Source organism: Schistocerca americana, chromosome 9, assembly GCF_021461395.2.
Source record: "Schistocerca americana isolate TAMUIC-IGC-003095 chromosome 9, iqSchAmer2.1, whole genome shotgun sequence".
NCBI lineage: Eukaryota > Metazoa > Arthropoda > Insecta > Orthoptera > Acrididae > Schistocerca > Schistocerca americana.
The window spans coordinates 126771336-126787174 of record NC_060127.1 but is presented as its reverse complement, the minus strand read 5'-3'; the positions used below and the strand labels follow the sequence as shown (position 1 = coordinate 126787174).

Genomic DNA, 15839 nt, shown 5'->3' with positions numbered 1-15839 from the left:
AAAAGGGTGTTTGTAAGCATAAAAACACTGCACTTTGGCATTTATGATGCAATAGCAACCTACAACCAAGGGAACAGTGTGAAGGGTGAAGTTCTGAAGGCATTAGGATTTACAGCTGGGGTGAACACTGTACGAGCACTAAGAAATATTGACAGAGATAGGATAAGAGGAGCAGAAAGAAGAGAAAGGCATATGAAGTATGATGGAACAACAGGCCAGAAAAGAAGACAGAAGAGGAAGCTTTAGGAGGATGAAGAAGAAGACCCCGATAATCCATCCTATAGTGCAGGAATGTATTGAGAAACTTTGATAGCCATTTCCCGTAAATTAGAATTTTTCCAATATAAGGAACATTATCTCAAAATCCACTAAAGCTAGAGAGATTAAATTTTTATACTGCACTGCAAGTGGTCAAACTTACATTGTAACACAGCCATTTGGCAATATGTTCAGTAGTTTCATTTCAGTTTAATTATAAAGCAATTATTTGTAAAAAAATTTGGGTCATTAACAAAAAAAATAATGGGAAGGAAACTAGAAAAGATACTCCAAAATCCCTCTGTCATAACTGCAATACTAAACCACACTGTGTGTATAAAAAGGGTACCCGTGGTCTAGGGGTAGCATCTCTGATTCATAATCAAAACATCTTTGGTCCGGGGTTCGATCCTCGCCATTGCCTAATTTTTGATAAATAATCAGCATTGGCGGCCGATGACTTCCGGCATAAGAAATCAGCCTCATTCTGCCAACGGCCTTGTCAAAGAGGGCGGAGGAGCGGATAGAGGTTCAGGGCACTCTCTTGTCCTAGGGGTGGGAATTTGCCCCTACAGGCAGAAGAATCAGCAATGATCAACGACATGAGGATGCAGAAGGCAATGGAAACCACTGCATTAAAGACACGTAACGTGTATCTACTGGACATGTGGCCTGTAATTGAAGAAGTGTCATGATGATCTCTCCATTGGCAGAAGATTCCGGAATAGTCCCCCATTCGGATCTCCGGGAGGGGGCTGCCAAGGGGGAGGTTACCACGAGAAAAAGATTGAATAATCTACGAAAGGATAACGTTCTACGAGTCGAGGCGTGGAATGTCAGAAGCTTGAACGTGGTAGGGAAACTAGAAAATCAGAAAAGGGAAATGCAAAGGCTCAATCTAGATATAATAGCGGTCAGTAAAGTGAAGTGGAAGGAAGACAAGGATTTCTGGTCAGATGAGTATCGGGTAATATCAACAGCAGCAGAAAATGGTATAACAGGTGTAGGATTCGTTATGAATAGGAAGGTAGGGCAGAGGGTGTGTTACTGTGAACAGTTCAGTGACCGGGTTGTTCTAATCAGAATCGACAGCAGACCAACACCGACAACGATAGTTCAGGTATACATGCCGACGTCGCAAGCTGAAGATGAACAGATAGAGAAAGTGTTTGAGGATATTGAAAGGGTAATGCAGTATGTAAAGGGGGACGAAAATCTAATAGTCATGGGAGACTGGAATGCAGTTGTAGGGGAAGGAGTAGAAGAAAAAGTTACAGGAGAATATGGACTTGTGACAAGGAATGTAAGAGGAGAAAGACTAATTGAGTTCTGTAACAAGTTTCAGCTAGTAATAGCGAATACCCTGTTCAAGAATCATAAGAGGAGGAGGTATACTTGGAAAAGGCCGGGAGATACGGGAAGATTTCAATTAGATTACATCATGGTCAGACAGAGATTCCGAAATCAGATACTGATTGTAAGGCGTACCCAGGAGCAGATATAGACTCAGATCACAATATAGTTGTGATGCAGAGTAGGCTGAAGTTCAAGACATTAGTCAGGAAGAATCAATACGCAAAGAAGTGGGATGCGGAAGTACTAAGGAATGACGAGATACGTTTTAAGTTCCCTAACGCTATAGATACAGCAATAAGGTTGATTGGTTTGGGGGATTAAAGGGACCAGACTGCTATGGTCATCGGTCCCACAGCAATAAGGAATAGCGCAGTAGGCAGTACAGTTGAAGAGGAATGGACATCTCTAAAAAGGGCCATCACAAAAGTTGGGAAGGAAAACATAGGTACAAAGAAGGTAGCTGCGAAGAAACCATGGGTAACAGAAGAAATACTTCAGTTGATTGATGAAAGGAGGAAGTACAAACATGTTCCAGGAAAATCAGGAATACAGAAATACAAGTCGCTGACGAATGAAATAAATAGGAGGTGCAGGGAAGCTAAGACGAAATGGCTGCAGGAAAAATGTGAAGATATCGAAAAAGATATGATTGTCGGAAGGACAGACTCAGCATACAGGAAAGTCAAAACAACCTTTGGTGACATTAAAAGCAACGGTGGTAACATTAAGAGTGCAACGAGAGTTCCACTGTTAAATGCAGAGGAGAGAGCAGATAAGTGGAAAGAATACATTGAAAGCCTCTATGAGAGTGAAGATTTGTCTGATGTGATAGAAGAAGAAACAGGAGTCGATTTGAAAGAGATAGGGGATCCAGTATTAGAATCGGAATTTAAAAGGGCTTTGGAGGACTTACGGTCTAATAAGGCAGAAGGGATAGATAACATTCTATCAGAATTTCTAAAATCATTTTGGGAAGTGGCAACAAAACGACTATTCACGTTGGTGTGTAGAATATATGAGTCTGGCGACATACCATCTGACTTTCGGAAAAGCATCATCCACACAATTCCGAAGACGGCAAGAGCTGACAAGTGCGAGAATTATCGCACAATCAGCTTAACAACTCATGCATCGAAGCTGCTTACAAGAATAATATACAGAAGAATGGACAAGAAAATTGAGAATGCGCTAGGTGACGATCAGTTTGACTTGACGTAGACTAATGTCTTGAACTTCAGCCTACTCTTCATCACTACTATATTGTGATCTGAGTCTATATCTGCTCCTGGGTACGCCTTACAATCCAGTATCTGATTTCGGAATCTCTATCTGACCATGATGTAATCTAATTGAAATCTTCCCGTATCTCCCGGCCTTTTCCATGTATACCCCCTCCTCTTGTGATTCTTGAACAGGGTATTCGCTATTAGTAACTGAAACTTGTTACAGAACTCAATTAGTCTTTCTCCTCTTTCATTCCTTGTCCCAAGCCCATATTCTCCTGTAACCTTTTCTTCTACTCCTTCCCCTACAACTGCATTCCAGTCGCCCATGACTATTAGATTTTCGTCCCCCTTTACATACTGCATTACCCTTTCAATATCCTCATACACTTTCTCTATCTGTTCATCTTCAGCTTGCGACGTCGGAATGTATACCTGAACTATCGTTGTCTCTGTTGGTCTGCTGTCGATTGGCTTGACGTAGGTTGCAAGCGCTACTCTGAGAGGTTGGCACAGGAAAGGAATTCGTGGCGGGCCGCATCAAAACCATTCAGTAGGCTGATGACAAAAAAAAAAAAAAAAAAAAAAAAAAAAAAACCAAAAGACATCACACACATTCATGCTCGAGGCAGGATTCGAACCTGCGACCGTAGCGATCGCACGGTTTCAGACTAAAGCGCCTAGAACCGCTCGGCCACCCTTGCCGGCTGTAGGTGAACCATCTTGCTGGCTGTATACCAATGTGTCTGATTCCAAAGCTTACGGCCTGACTCGTTTTTCCATAATTTTTTGATTCTGCGGATGTGACTTTGCCATCTGTAAGTGCTCTGTGTGTTTTAAAGCTAAGTAGCACCGTTATCAGTATTCCATTTTGCTGGTCAGGGTGAACAGGTGCACACACCAGATGCACGCAATGGCGCATCACCTCCAACTGGGTCTCAACAATTAAAAGAACATGGTGGTCAAACTGACATCCAGGCTGTCGGCCACCATACACTCAATCATAACTCACATTTTATGTCTTCATATTTGATGAAGAACATCGAAAAGTATTTCGCACAGTTATCAGGACACCACGATCCATTTGAGTATATGGACTGTATGGTTTTCAGTTGAAACAGCGACATTAGCATCCACATGCACTTATAATACTTGTAGAAAAAGAAAGTGAATATTCAATTGATGGGCGGATATTGCATTTGTCTGCCGTAATATCTCACTTGGCAGAATAATACAGAGAAATTATTTGTAGTTGGCGTAGATTATAAAGATCTGCAAAATATTACTCCCAATGACATGGAACACACAGTCTGTAGTACCATAATTGTTGGTGATGTGTCTGACTCATTGTAGTGAGGCAGTCACATATAAATGAGATGGTGTGTTCCTCAGAATACACGTGGGTAGTGCAATGTCTATAGTGTGTTCACGAAGCAAAGATTTATTTGGAGTTTTATGTCGAATGGTAGTATGGAAGGATGTATGATATATAAATTTATCCTCATAAATTGCAGGATGCTGTTGTCTTTAGACACATTGCAGCCACAAGAACTAAAGTTGAAAACTGTGTATGTGGGTGCGTGCGTGCGTTTGTGTGTGTGGTGTGTGAGTGTGTGTGTGTATGTGTGTGTGCGCGCGTGCGTGCGTGCATCGAACCACAATCATACTATCTCTCTACCATTCCACTCCCGAACAGCGCGCGGGAAAAACGAACATCTAAACCTTTCTGTTCGAGCTCTGATTTCTCTTATTTTATTTTGATGAAGACTCCTACCTATGTAGGTTGGGCTCAACAAAATATTTTCGCATTCAGAAGAGAAAGTTGGTGACTGAAACTTCGTAAATAGATCTTGCAGCGACGAAAAACGTCTTTGCTTTAATGACTTCCATCCCAACTCGCGTATCATATCTGCCACACTCTCTCCCCTATTACGTGATAATACAAAACGAGCTGCCCTTTTTTGCACCCTTTCGATGTCCTCCGTCAATCCCACCGAGTAAGGATCCCACACCGCGCAGCAATATTCTAACAGAGGACGAACGAGTGTAGTGTAAGCTGTCTCTAGTAGACTTGTTGCACCTTCTAAGTGTCCTGCCATTGAAACGCAACCTTTGGCTCGCCTTCCCCGCAATATTATCTATGTGGTCCCTCCAACTGAAGTTGTTCGTAATTTTAACACCCAGGTACTTAGTTGAATTGACAGTCTTGAGAATTGTACTATTTATCGAGTAATCGAATTCCAACGGATTTCTTTTGGAACTCATGTGGATCACCTCACACTTTTCGTTATTTAGCGTCAACTGCCACCTGCCACACCATACAGCAATCTTTTCTAAATCGCTTTGCAACTGATACTGGTCTTCGGATGACCTTACTAGACGGTAAATTACAGCATCATCTGTGAACAACCTAAGAGAACTGCTCAGATTGTCACCCAGGTCATTTATACAGATCAAGAACAGCAGAGGCCCCAGGACGCTTCCCTGGGGAACACCTGATATTTCGGTTTTACTCGATGATTTGCCGTCTGTTACTACGAACTGCTACCTTCCTGACAGGAAATCACGAATCCAGTCGCACAACTGAGACGATACTCCATAGACCCGCAGCTTGATTAGAAGTCCCTTGTGAGGAACGGTGTCAAAAGCTTTCCGGAAATCTAGAAATACGGAATCAACTTGAGATTCCCTGTCGATAGCGGCCATTACTTCGTGCGAATAAAGAGCTAGCTGCGAACGATGTTTTCTGAAACCATGCTGATTACGTATCAATAGATCGTTCCCTTCGAGGTGATTCATAATGTTTGAATACTGTATGTGCTGCAAAACTATACTGCAAACTGATGTCAATGATATAGGTCTGTAGTTCAATGGATTACTCCTACTACCCTTCTTAAACACTGGTGCGACCTGCGCAATTTTCCAATCTGTAGGTACAGATCTATCGGTGAGCGAACGGTTGTATATGATTGCTAAGTAGGGAGCTATTGTATCAGCGTAATCTGAAAGGAACCTAATCGGTATACAATCTTGACCTGAAGACTTGCCCGTATCAAGCGATTTGAGTTGCTTCGCAACCCCTAAGGTATCTACTTCTAAGAAACTCATGCAAGCAGCTGCTCGTGTTTCAAATTCTGGAATATTCCATTCGTCTTCCCTGGTGAAGGAATTTCGGAAAACTGCGTTCAGTAACTCCGCTTAGAAGTCGCTTGTGAGGAACGGTGTCAAAAGCTTTCCTGAAAACTAGAAATACGGAATCAACTTGAATGGGAAAATTGTATTTAGTTGTCAGTGAACAGGTCTGGTTTCGTAACTACTGTAGTTTCCTCTGTAAGTGTGCATTTCGACAAAAATTTTAGAACTTGCCTTTTTGCACAGGAGCCTCTCTGCAGAGGTGAAGGGGAGGAGGCTGATCCAGGCAGCTAAGGAGGGGGCAGTCAGCGAGCTGCAGAGTTTGCTGGCAGCTGGTGCAGATTTGGAGGCGAGGGACGACGACAATTTCAGGAAAACTGCCCTGCTCTGGGCAGCAGAGAAGGGGCACGTGGCGGTTGCGAGGTGTCTCCTGAGGGCCGGAGCGGAGGTCGACGCCAGGGACGGCGCCTTTCAGGCCACGCCCCTGCACTGGGCTGCGAGGGAGGGCCACGCGGCCGTGGCACGGGAGCTGCTCGAGGCCAGGGCAGACGCCAACGCCAGGAACGACATTCGGAGCACGCCGCTGCTGTTGGCAGCAGAGCACGGCCACCTGGCTCTGGTGCGGCTGCTGCTGGCGCACTCCTCCTACCACAGTGCGAAGAACCGGTACGGCTGGACACCACTGCACTTCGCAGCGCGGAATGGCCATGCAGAGATGGCAAGTACACTGCTGGAAGCAGGGGCCGACAAGGGGGCCAGAAATGAAAAAGGGAAAACGCCGCTGGACATCGCCAGGGAGAACAGCCACCAGCAGCTTATCGATCTGTTAAGCTGATGTCCGACAGACATCTGTGGATTCAAATGAAAGGAGCTTCCTTACATGTTTTTCAGTATTTTTCAAATAAATGATATGAAAATGTTAATCACGCAATCTGTCCTTTGTACCTATGTACTGAGGTACATTTCCCAGGTTTTCACGTCTCGCCAGACACGTAAAAGTCGTTTAGTAGATCTTTTATATGAATTTTAAGTGATGCCATTCGTTTTTGACGTGGTGCATGTTTTTTATTATATTATAAGAAATACTTACTAAAGTTAAGGTTTCTCAAACCGAAAACATGTTCCAAGGTACACTCTAGTAGTGGACCTAAGAACAAGTGCTATCCTGAAACTTAGAAGCAATTCAGTCAAGAAATTCTCATAAATACCGCATTTAATAATCTCTCTGCTACATTATTAGTTTATTACACTTTAAAAATGAATAAAAAAGGCGATATTACGAACAGGATTTATTAAAGTGCAGCTACACATTAAATACTTTTGAAATAGTACACTACTGGCCATTAAAATTGCTACACCACGAAGATGACAAGCTACAGACGCGAAATTTAACCTACAGGAAGAAGATGCTGTGATATGCAAATGATTAGCTTTTGTCCGCAGCTCGTGGTCTTGCGGTAGCGTTCTCGCTTCCCACGCCCGGGTTCCCGGGTTCGATTCCTGGCGGGGTCAGGGATTTTCTCTGCCTCGTGATGACTGGGTGTTGTGTGATGTCCTTAGGTTAGTTAGGTTTACGTAGTTCTAGTACCGTAGTGCTCAGAGCCATTTGAATCATTTGATTAGCTTTTCAGAGCATTCACACAAGGTTGGCGCCGATGGCGGCACCTACAACGTGCTGACATGAGGAAAGTTTCCAACCGATTTCTCATACACAAACAGCAGTTGACCGGCGTTGCCTGGTGAAACGTTGTTGTGATACCTCGTGTAAGGAGGAGAAATGCGTACCATCACGTTTACGACTTTGATAAAGGTTGAATTGTAGGAATTGTAGCCTATCGTGACTGCGGTTTATCATATCGCTACATTGCTGCTCGCGTTGGTCGAGATCCAATGACTGTTAGCGGAATATGGAATCGGTGGGTTCAGGAGGGTAATACGGAACGCCGTGCTGGATACCAACGGCCTCGTATCACTAGCAGTCGAGATGACAGGCATCTTATCCGCATGGCTGTGACGGATTGTACAGCCACGTCTCTATCACTGCGTCAACAGATGAGGACGTATGCGAGACAACAACCATCTGCACGAACAGTTCGTCAACGTTTGGAGCAGCATGGACTATCAGCTCGGAGACCGTGGCTGCGGTTACCCTTGACGCTGCATCACAGACAGGAGCGCTTGCGATGGTGTACTCAATGACGAACCTGGGTGCACGAATGGCAAAACGTCATTTTTTCGGATGAATCCAGGTTCTGTTTACAGCATCATGATGGTCGCATCCGTGTTTCGCGACATCGCTGTGAACGCACATTGGAAGCGTGTATTCGTTATCGCCATACTAGCGTATCACCCGGCGTGATGTTATGCGGTGCCATTGGTTACACGTCTCGGTCACCTCTTGTTCGCATTAATGGCACTTTGAACAGTGGACGTTACATTTTAGATGTGTTACTACCGGTGGCTCTACCCTTCATTCGATCCCTGCGAAACCCTACCTTTCAGCAGGATAATGCACGACCGCATGTTGCAGGTCCTGTACGGGCCTTTCTGGATACAGAAAATGTTCGACTGCTACCCTGGCCAGCACATTCTCCAGATCTCTCACCAAGTGAAAACCTCTGGTCAATGGTGGCCGAGCAACTGGCTCGTCACAATACGCCTTTCACTACTCTTGATGAACTGTGGTATCGTGTTGAAGTTGCATGGGCAGCTGTACCTGTACACGCCATCCAAGCTCTATTTGACTCGATGCCCAGGTGTATCAAGGCCGTTATTACGGCCAGAGGTGGTTGTTCTGGGTACTGATTTCTCACGATCTATGCACCCAAATTACGTGAAAATGTAATCACATGTCAGTTCTAGTATAATATATTTGTCCAATGAATATCCGTTTTATCATCTGCATTTTTACTTGGTGTAGCAATTTTAATGGCCAGTAGTGTAACTATTACGAACAGTTAAGTCACTAAAAAAAGTCAGATCATTTGCAAATACCACGTGTTCCATTCTAGTAGCCCTGCAACCTTTCCGAGGTATGGGATGCTACACCACTGGAAAATTATGATTTAACACACCACAAGTTATGTAGCTAGTTCTAAAAATATACTGAATGTTACAGGCAATACAACTCTGTACTTGAAAAATTTACGATATATTTCAAATAGCTTTAATATATTATACACAACTGAGACATGAAAACACCTAACTGTTTGCAAATGTTGCATAGATCACATCCTCATTTCTGAGAACTTCAGAAAATGGAAGAAACTGCTTATTCTGGTCTCTACAGTGCATTTCATCTTGTAAATCTGAAATCAGTTGCTAGATTGAAGTACTAACCAAAATACATCATGTGTTCCTAGGTACACTCTTGCTATACGTAAGTACGCAAGTATGATCACAACAAAAGCGAAAGGTACGTGTAAAATTACGTAAATGACTAGAGCCAAACTTCCTTTTTTGGAAGCTCAATGAAAAGCAAAAAATCCTCTATTATTAAGAAACACCAATACTTTGCAATATTTGTTTGCTGAAAAGTACTTAGCATTTCATTGTTTGTGCCATGTGAAAGTACTGTAACTTCCTCTATACCCAGATTAATGCCATATAAGCTCTGAAATTTGAATTCAAATTACTTTTGTATCTCCTGTTCGGATGATGCTGTTATTTGTATCTGTAGGTAAAGTGTGATGTCATTGGAAGTAATCACACCACATTATTTTTTATCCTAGACCATATTTACTCATGTGTCTGCAGTACATATGATCTGATAGCTAGTGTGTTTATTTACAATGTTATGTTGATAGCAATATTCACATCAAATTACCTACCTATAATCTGAAACCATGTCAGCACATGTGAGGTAGATGGACCATCGCTATCACATTACAGAGTCACTCGGCGAATTTTCTCTCTTCCATATTTTCCTCGTGTTCATCTAAACTACATTTCCTTGAGCCACGCGTCACATCACGAGAGTGTCTCTACTTTGTTTGATGGTATCACTTGAATGAAATTTAATATAATCATACATAACTAAATTTATTGGTAATTCATTAAGTTTCTTAATTCCTTATAAAACTACAAAAACCCTTTTTAAACTATTTTTCCCACGTAAGTCTTAGTGCCACTTTTGTAGTTTAATATATTAATACTATTGTGCTAATTTCACAATTTTCAAAGCAACTATCTGAATAACATGTAGGTTGATGATTATGTAACAGTAACACAAACAAAAACTTGAATAATAGAAAAAATCACTGCATGGAGCATTGAAAGTTGATGTTGGTCGTTAACCATATGATTTACCCATAATCGAATAATGGTGATACATACTTACCAGCTAGGTTTTTGTATCTTTCATTCACCTTTTGAAAATACAACTTGATGCTCTACAAATTTTCTGATATAAAATTTTATAGCGAAGAAACAATTATTTCTGAAAAGTCTTAATAATCTCCCTTCCTTAAAGTAATGTCAGGAATATTTAATGAAATAGCAGAGTTTCGGTGCTCAGTTGGCGCAAAATTTAGTGCTCTGCAGTTTTGGTAACTTTGGCTTTTTTCATTAAACACCTAGTTTCGGAGGAATGTTAAAAAGCAGGAAAACTCCAAAATTTTGGTGGTTTTATTTTCATCACAGCTGAAATTCTACTCGAAATTGGGGCCAACTCGGATATTCATATCGGAGGACTACATCAGTGATTAAAACCGTTTCCAGATTTCCACTAATTTTCAGTAAGCATAACTCCAATTTTTTGGCGTAAGAAGTCTGCCCTAGTGTACTAAATGTGAGCAAGTACGTAACTCAGCTACGGTTCGTGTGTTCGGCTCTCATACCGAGTGCTCAAAATGTCGATCTCGAGCATTGCTTCGCGCTATAAAGTTATTGTGAAGAAATAACATTGAATGTTCAGTTTCCTCTGGAATTAACTGCGGCAAGGGACCGTGTTACAAGGCATTTCATGCCTGTTCCCTCCTAGACCTCTTGTTTCAGTTTTCGCCATAGGTAAAAGTATAGAACTGTTAAGTTTGGTGAGTGTTCATATCATTTTCCATTTGCTGAATCACCATTCCAGTGCTCTACAGATGTTTTGTTAAGAGGCTCTGCCATTGATGTACTTTCACTAAAGGGGACGCGGTTTCATAGATTTCAAGTCCACACGGTTCTCTGGCCAGCTTATAGAGGCGATCTGGGTCGACCCCGTGGCGCGCCCTGGTGAGCCGCAAAAAAAAAAAAAAAAAAAAAAAAAAAAAAAAAAAAAAAAAAAAAAAAACGCAAACGAGTGCTTGGCCCGTTCTGTAACCTGTATTACTGTTTATCAAATTCTTGTCGGGTTTGCAGAAGGATCAAACTGCCATCTGAGGACAATATTTCAGCGGACCACCTGGCCACCATCATCAAGTGAGAAAAGCTACGCTGCTCTCGCCGATAACTGATTCCACTCGCAAATGACTGCACTTATATAAGCATCGGAAGTACAACAGCGCATGCCCTAGATACAGGGCACACGCGCTCAATCATTCCTGCTGCCCCGGGGGCAAAAAAGAGTTGCAGAGCCTCCCGTGGTGGATACTGTTGAAAAAGAAATATAGTTACAAATTTATTCATAGCCAGCAGATTCAGATACCGTTGTTTCTTCATGTCTAATAAAACCGGATTCAACGTTTTACTTAGTGGGTATCTATTATCACGATTAATGATATTATCTGGTAGTCTGATTTTGACAGATTCTTTTAAAACACAATCACAATACCGAGAAGCATTTCCAACTACTTGCGTCTCATTGTATAGCATCCTGTGTCCCTCTGAAAGGCAATGCTCAGCCGCCGCAGATTTATCTGGTTGTTATAATCGCGTATGGCGATGATGTTCAGTACACCTGTCGTTGACGATACGAATAGTTTGGCCAATGTAAATTTTCTCGCACTCACAAGGTATTTTGCAAACGCCAGACTTCCGCAAACCTGAATCACCTTTGACAGAGCCAAGAAGTGCTCGAATCTTAGCTGTAGCACGAAAAACACATCTGATATTATTTTTCTTCAAATGTCTACCTACCTCGGTGGACACATTCCCAGAATATGGAAGAAAAGCCACAGACCGAAAGGTGTCTTCAGAAGGTTTAGGTAAAGGTCCAAACTCAAAAGCACGTCGAATTTGTTGGTCCGCATAGCCTTTATTATTGAACACGTCCTTAAGATGTTGCTGCTCCTGCGGTAAATTTTCAGCATCCGAGACAGCATATGCTCGTTTAACCAAGATGCGAAGGACTCCTGTACGTTGAAAAGGTGGGTGGCAGCTGGTACCATGTAAATACCTGTCGGTATGAGTCGGTTTCCTGTAAACCCTGTATCCAAGATGTCCGTCTTCTTTTCTATAAACTAGTACATTCAAAAAAGGTAACTTTCCCTCCTTTTCAATTTCCATTGTGAATTTGATGTTCGGATGAAGACAATTAAAATGGTACAATAAACGGTGCAAAGAGTCTATTCCATGTGGCCAAACAAGAAACATATAGTCAACATATCTCAGAAAACACGAAGGCTTCAACAAAGATGTTTTCAGGGCCATATCCTCAAAGTCCTACATAAAAAATTAGCGACTATGGGGGGTAAAGGACTCTCCATAGCCACACCGTCGGTTTGTTGAAATTACTTGTCATCAAATAATAAATAGGTGGACTTCAGAACATGTCGGCAGAGATTCATCATTTCCATATCAAAGTTTTTCATTAATTAAAATCAATGACTCTTCCAGAGGGACCCGAGTAAAAAGTGAGGCCACATCAAACCTAACAAGTAAATCAGAGGCACCACGATGAAGCAACATTAAACGCTGAATAAATCCATGGAGTTGGAAATATGGTGTTCACATTTATCCACATGAGGGCTGAGAACCGACGCTAAATATTTTTCCAAGTTGTAAGTTCGTGCACCCAAATTAGAAAACAATAGGGCGCAGTGGGACCCAATTTTTATGGATCTTTGGCAAACCGTATACGTGGAACGGCCGCACAAGGACGTAGTTTTTTGATAGTGTCCTCAGGTAAGGATCTCTTCGTCAGAAGTGAAATCATAGTCCGTTTTATGCGATCCGTGAGATCCTTCTGTACTATACAATATGACGGATCCTTAAGTAAATCATACATCTTATTCACATAATCTGCCTTTGAGATTAAAACCGTAGCATTACCTTATTCTGCTGGTAAAATTAACAATTCAGGGTTCTCTCTGATCGACCCAATGGCTGCTCGTTCAGCTGAAGACATGTTGTGAGAAACATCCTGTCTAATCTCTTCCGCCTGTTCTTTCGGAAGACGAAACACAACTCGTTCAATAGAAGAAATGAATTTCATGGTGGGAATTCTTCTAGGCGTGGATGCCAAGTTTGAACCTTTTTCCAACACTGACACCGTGACATCATGCAATTCCTTACTAGTAAGATTAATCACAGTCCGTCGACAAGTATCGTTTCCCGATATCAAATGTTGACGACAAAGACTTTGAAATGTAGAGCACTGCCTACTAGAGGCACTCCTGTGCACCCAATCTGATAAGGCCCAGGAAGAGAGATCAACCCACTCCCAAGATATTATAAATAGCAGTGAAGAAATCTCCAAGTGAAGATAAAATAATTCTTCGGATATAATACCCAATCGTCTACGAGTAAAACGGATGCGTTTTCTAACTAAAGCCGTCGGCACACGGACCGTGCTGTCGAACGTTAACGTTGAGCGTGCCAAGTTCAACGTGCTGCTGAACGCTCAGGAACGATGTGACTTGTGCATACGGTACGGGGGCCCCAACGTGGTACACGCGATCGCAACGCACTCCAGCGGCAGTTGAGGGATGTTTCTAGTTCGTAAATCACACTGTTTACTCAACGGACGTGCGTAAAATTACCACGTTAGCTCTATTAAAACGCAGATTTCCTCCATCGTCCACGAAAAGGAAAGTACCATGTCCGATCAATAAGAACACAGGCTTATAAAAGTTCCATTACAAACAGCGCGGTACGGATTTGTAATACTTCTCTGCATCAGATAAACATTATTTCATTGTTACCACTTTTTAGTAAAACCCCAAGGTCAGTCTTACTTGATCACTGTTTCTACCCAGTAGCAGAATCTTTGTAACATGTGAATTACGAAGCGTAAAAGAAAAAGGAGCATCTTTATACAAGTAGCGCAAGCTGTCCTGTAGATTAAGCCAATTCAACATAGTCACCCCTCAAAAAAAGGTGAACTTATATTTACATAACATCAAATATTATAGCGTATACTTATATTAAACTAATAATAAAGTATCAGAACCTAATAAAAACGCGAATGTTAGGGAAAAAAATTGGAAGTGTTACGACGCGAACCACCACCTCAACAAAACTCACTTGAGGACAGAGACGCTACTCATTACGATACACGAACAACTCCCATAGTACTGTTATCCATAGTGTCTTACCTCTTGCTAAAATCTTTAATCTTAGATAATTATGTTACTAACTGAAATTCAATTATAACAAATTGTACCAAGAACAATGCGTTTTTGGTGGATCTTCAGTGTGTCGGTGCCTTCAAATAGCCTACTCTCATAATACGCAAGTTACAATAATTCTTTTGCCATGAATATGATGTTTCTCATTACTTTATTGGAACGAATCACACAACTAACAACGGGTTTTCCAGTGATTCTCAATTTGCTGGCCCTCAGAAACGGCATATATACATATAGGCTTGAAATGAACGTCAATATGGCGCCTCACAACTCTGCACTGAAGGGAGACGGCATGCGTGTGACGTAGGTGGCGTTGTGCCATCTCATTGGTCAACGCTCAGTCGCACGCTCAGAATATCTGACATGCCAGCTATTGGTCTGCACTTTCGGAAAGACTCCCGAACGTGCTATTCCACGCTATGACGTCAGAAACTCGGCACGCTCAACGCTCAACGTTCGGATGCACGGTCCGTGTGCCGACGTCTTAAGGCCAAACTAGCTTGCCTCTTAATACTATTGGCCGCTTTTGTACTTACGTAATGGACAAATCTGGCAAATTTTGGTATAATACCTTCGCCACGACATCTCAGTAAATAACTGTTTATCAGTCATATGTTCTGTGCTACGCAGAGCGCGTATTTCGTTGTATCTTACGTGTTTCTCTATAAAGTACTACGTTCCACAACTCTTGTTTGTTCATGTTATAGCAAACTTGGCATCAATGATGCGATACATTTTCTTCTTCGTGTTAGTGCCAGTGTAAAGTCACCGGACAAACATCTCGGTGGAAGAAACACTCCAGCACCTCACTGCCCAGCGGCGAGCTGTCGCGGAACAACTGCAGGCCCACGCCGCCGCTCTGCGTGCTCGTAGCAGGACACTGTCCCCTCACTACACCCGTCGTCCCTTCCGACACACGATGAATTGGGTGAAGATTTGGACCGCGCGACCGCTGTGGTCTTAGGTTCGAATCCTGCCTCGGGCATGGATGTGTGTGATGTCCTTAGGTTAGTTAGGTTTAAATAGTTCTAAGCTATGGGGGACTGATGGCCTCAGAAGTTAAGTCCCTAATGCTCGGAGCCATTTGAAGATTTAGATACGCTTACGCAAACATTTCCAGATTTTTTGTTTGTGTGGGCGATTCAAACCTGTGCAGGGCTTTCTTTATTTCTTGGCTTTCGCCGCGCGTTTATCAGTTGTTGTGTCAACTTGTGCCTTTTGAGAACAGGTCAGCTTATTATTTGACGAAATATGCAAGTTTCTCTCAACCTGTTACTGTGACAAAACGCATATCAGTCCTACACGCGTTGAATTTTATCATTGTCAGAGATGCCAGACCCGTCTTACAAAGCCAGGGGTGCAGAATTACAAGGGTTGA

General features: G+C 42.4%; 1 protein-coding gene across 1 annotated transcript in view; it reads left to right on the top strand.

Annotated features, from left to right (window-relative positions):
* Nucleotides 1-6892, top strand: part of LOC124550933 — a 181014-nt gene extending 174122 nt beyond the window's left edge. Inside the window, exon 8 of the mRNA XM_047125733.1 lies at nt 6216-6892. Within this exon, the coding sequence (XP_046981689.1) occupies nt 6216-6804 (589 nt within the window). The 3' untranslated portion in view covers nt 6805-6892. The remainder of the gene's footprint in view (nt 1-6215) is intronic.
* Nucleotides 6893-15839: the final 8947 nt, after the last annotated feature.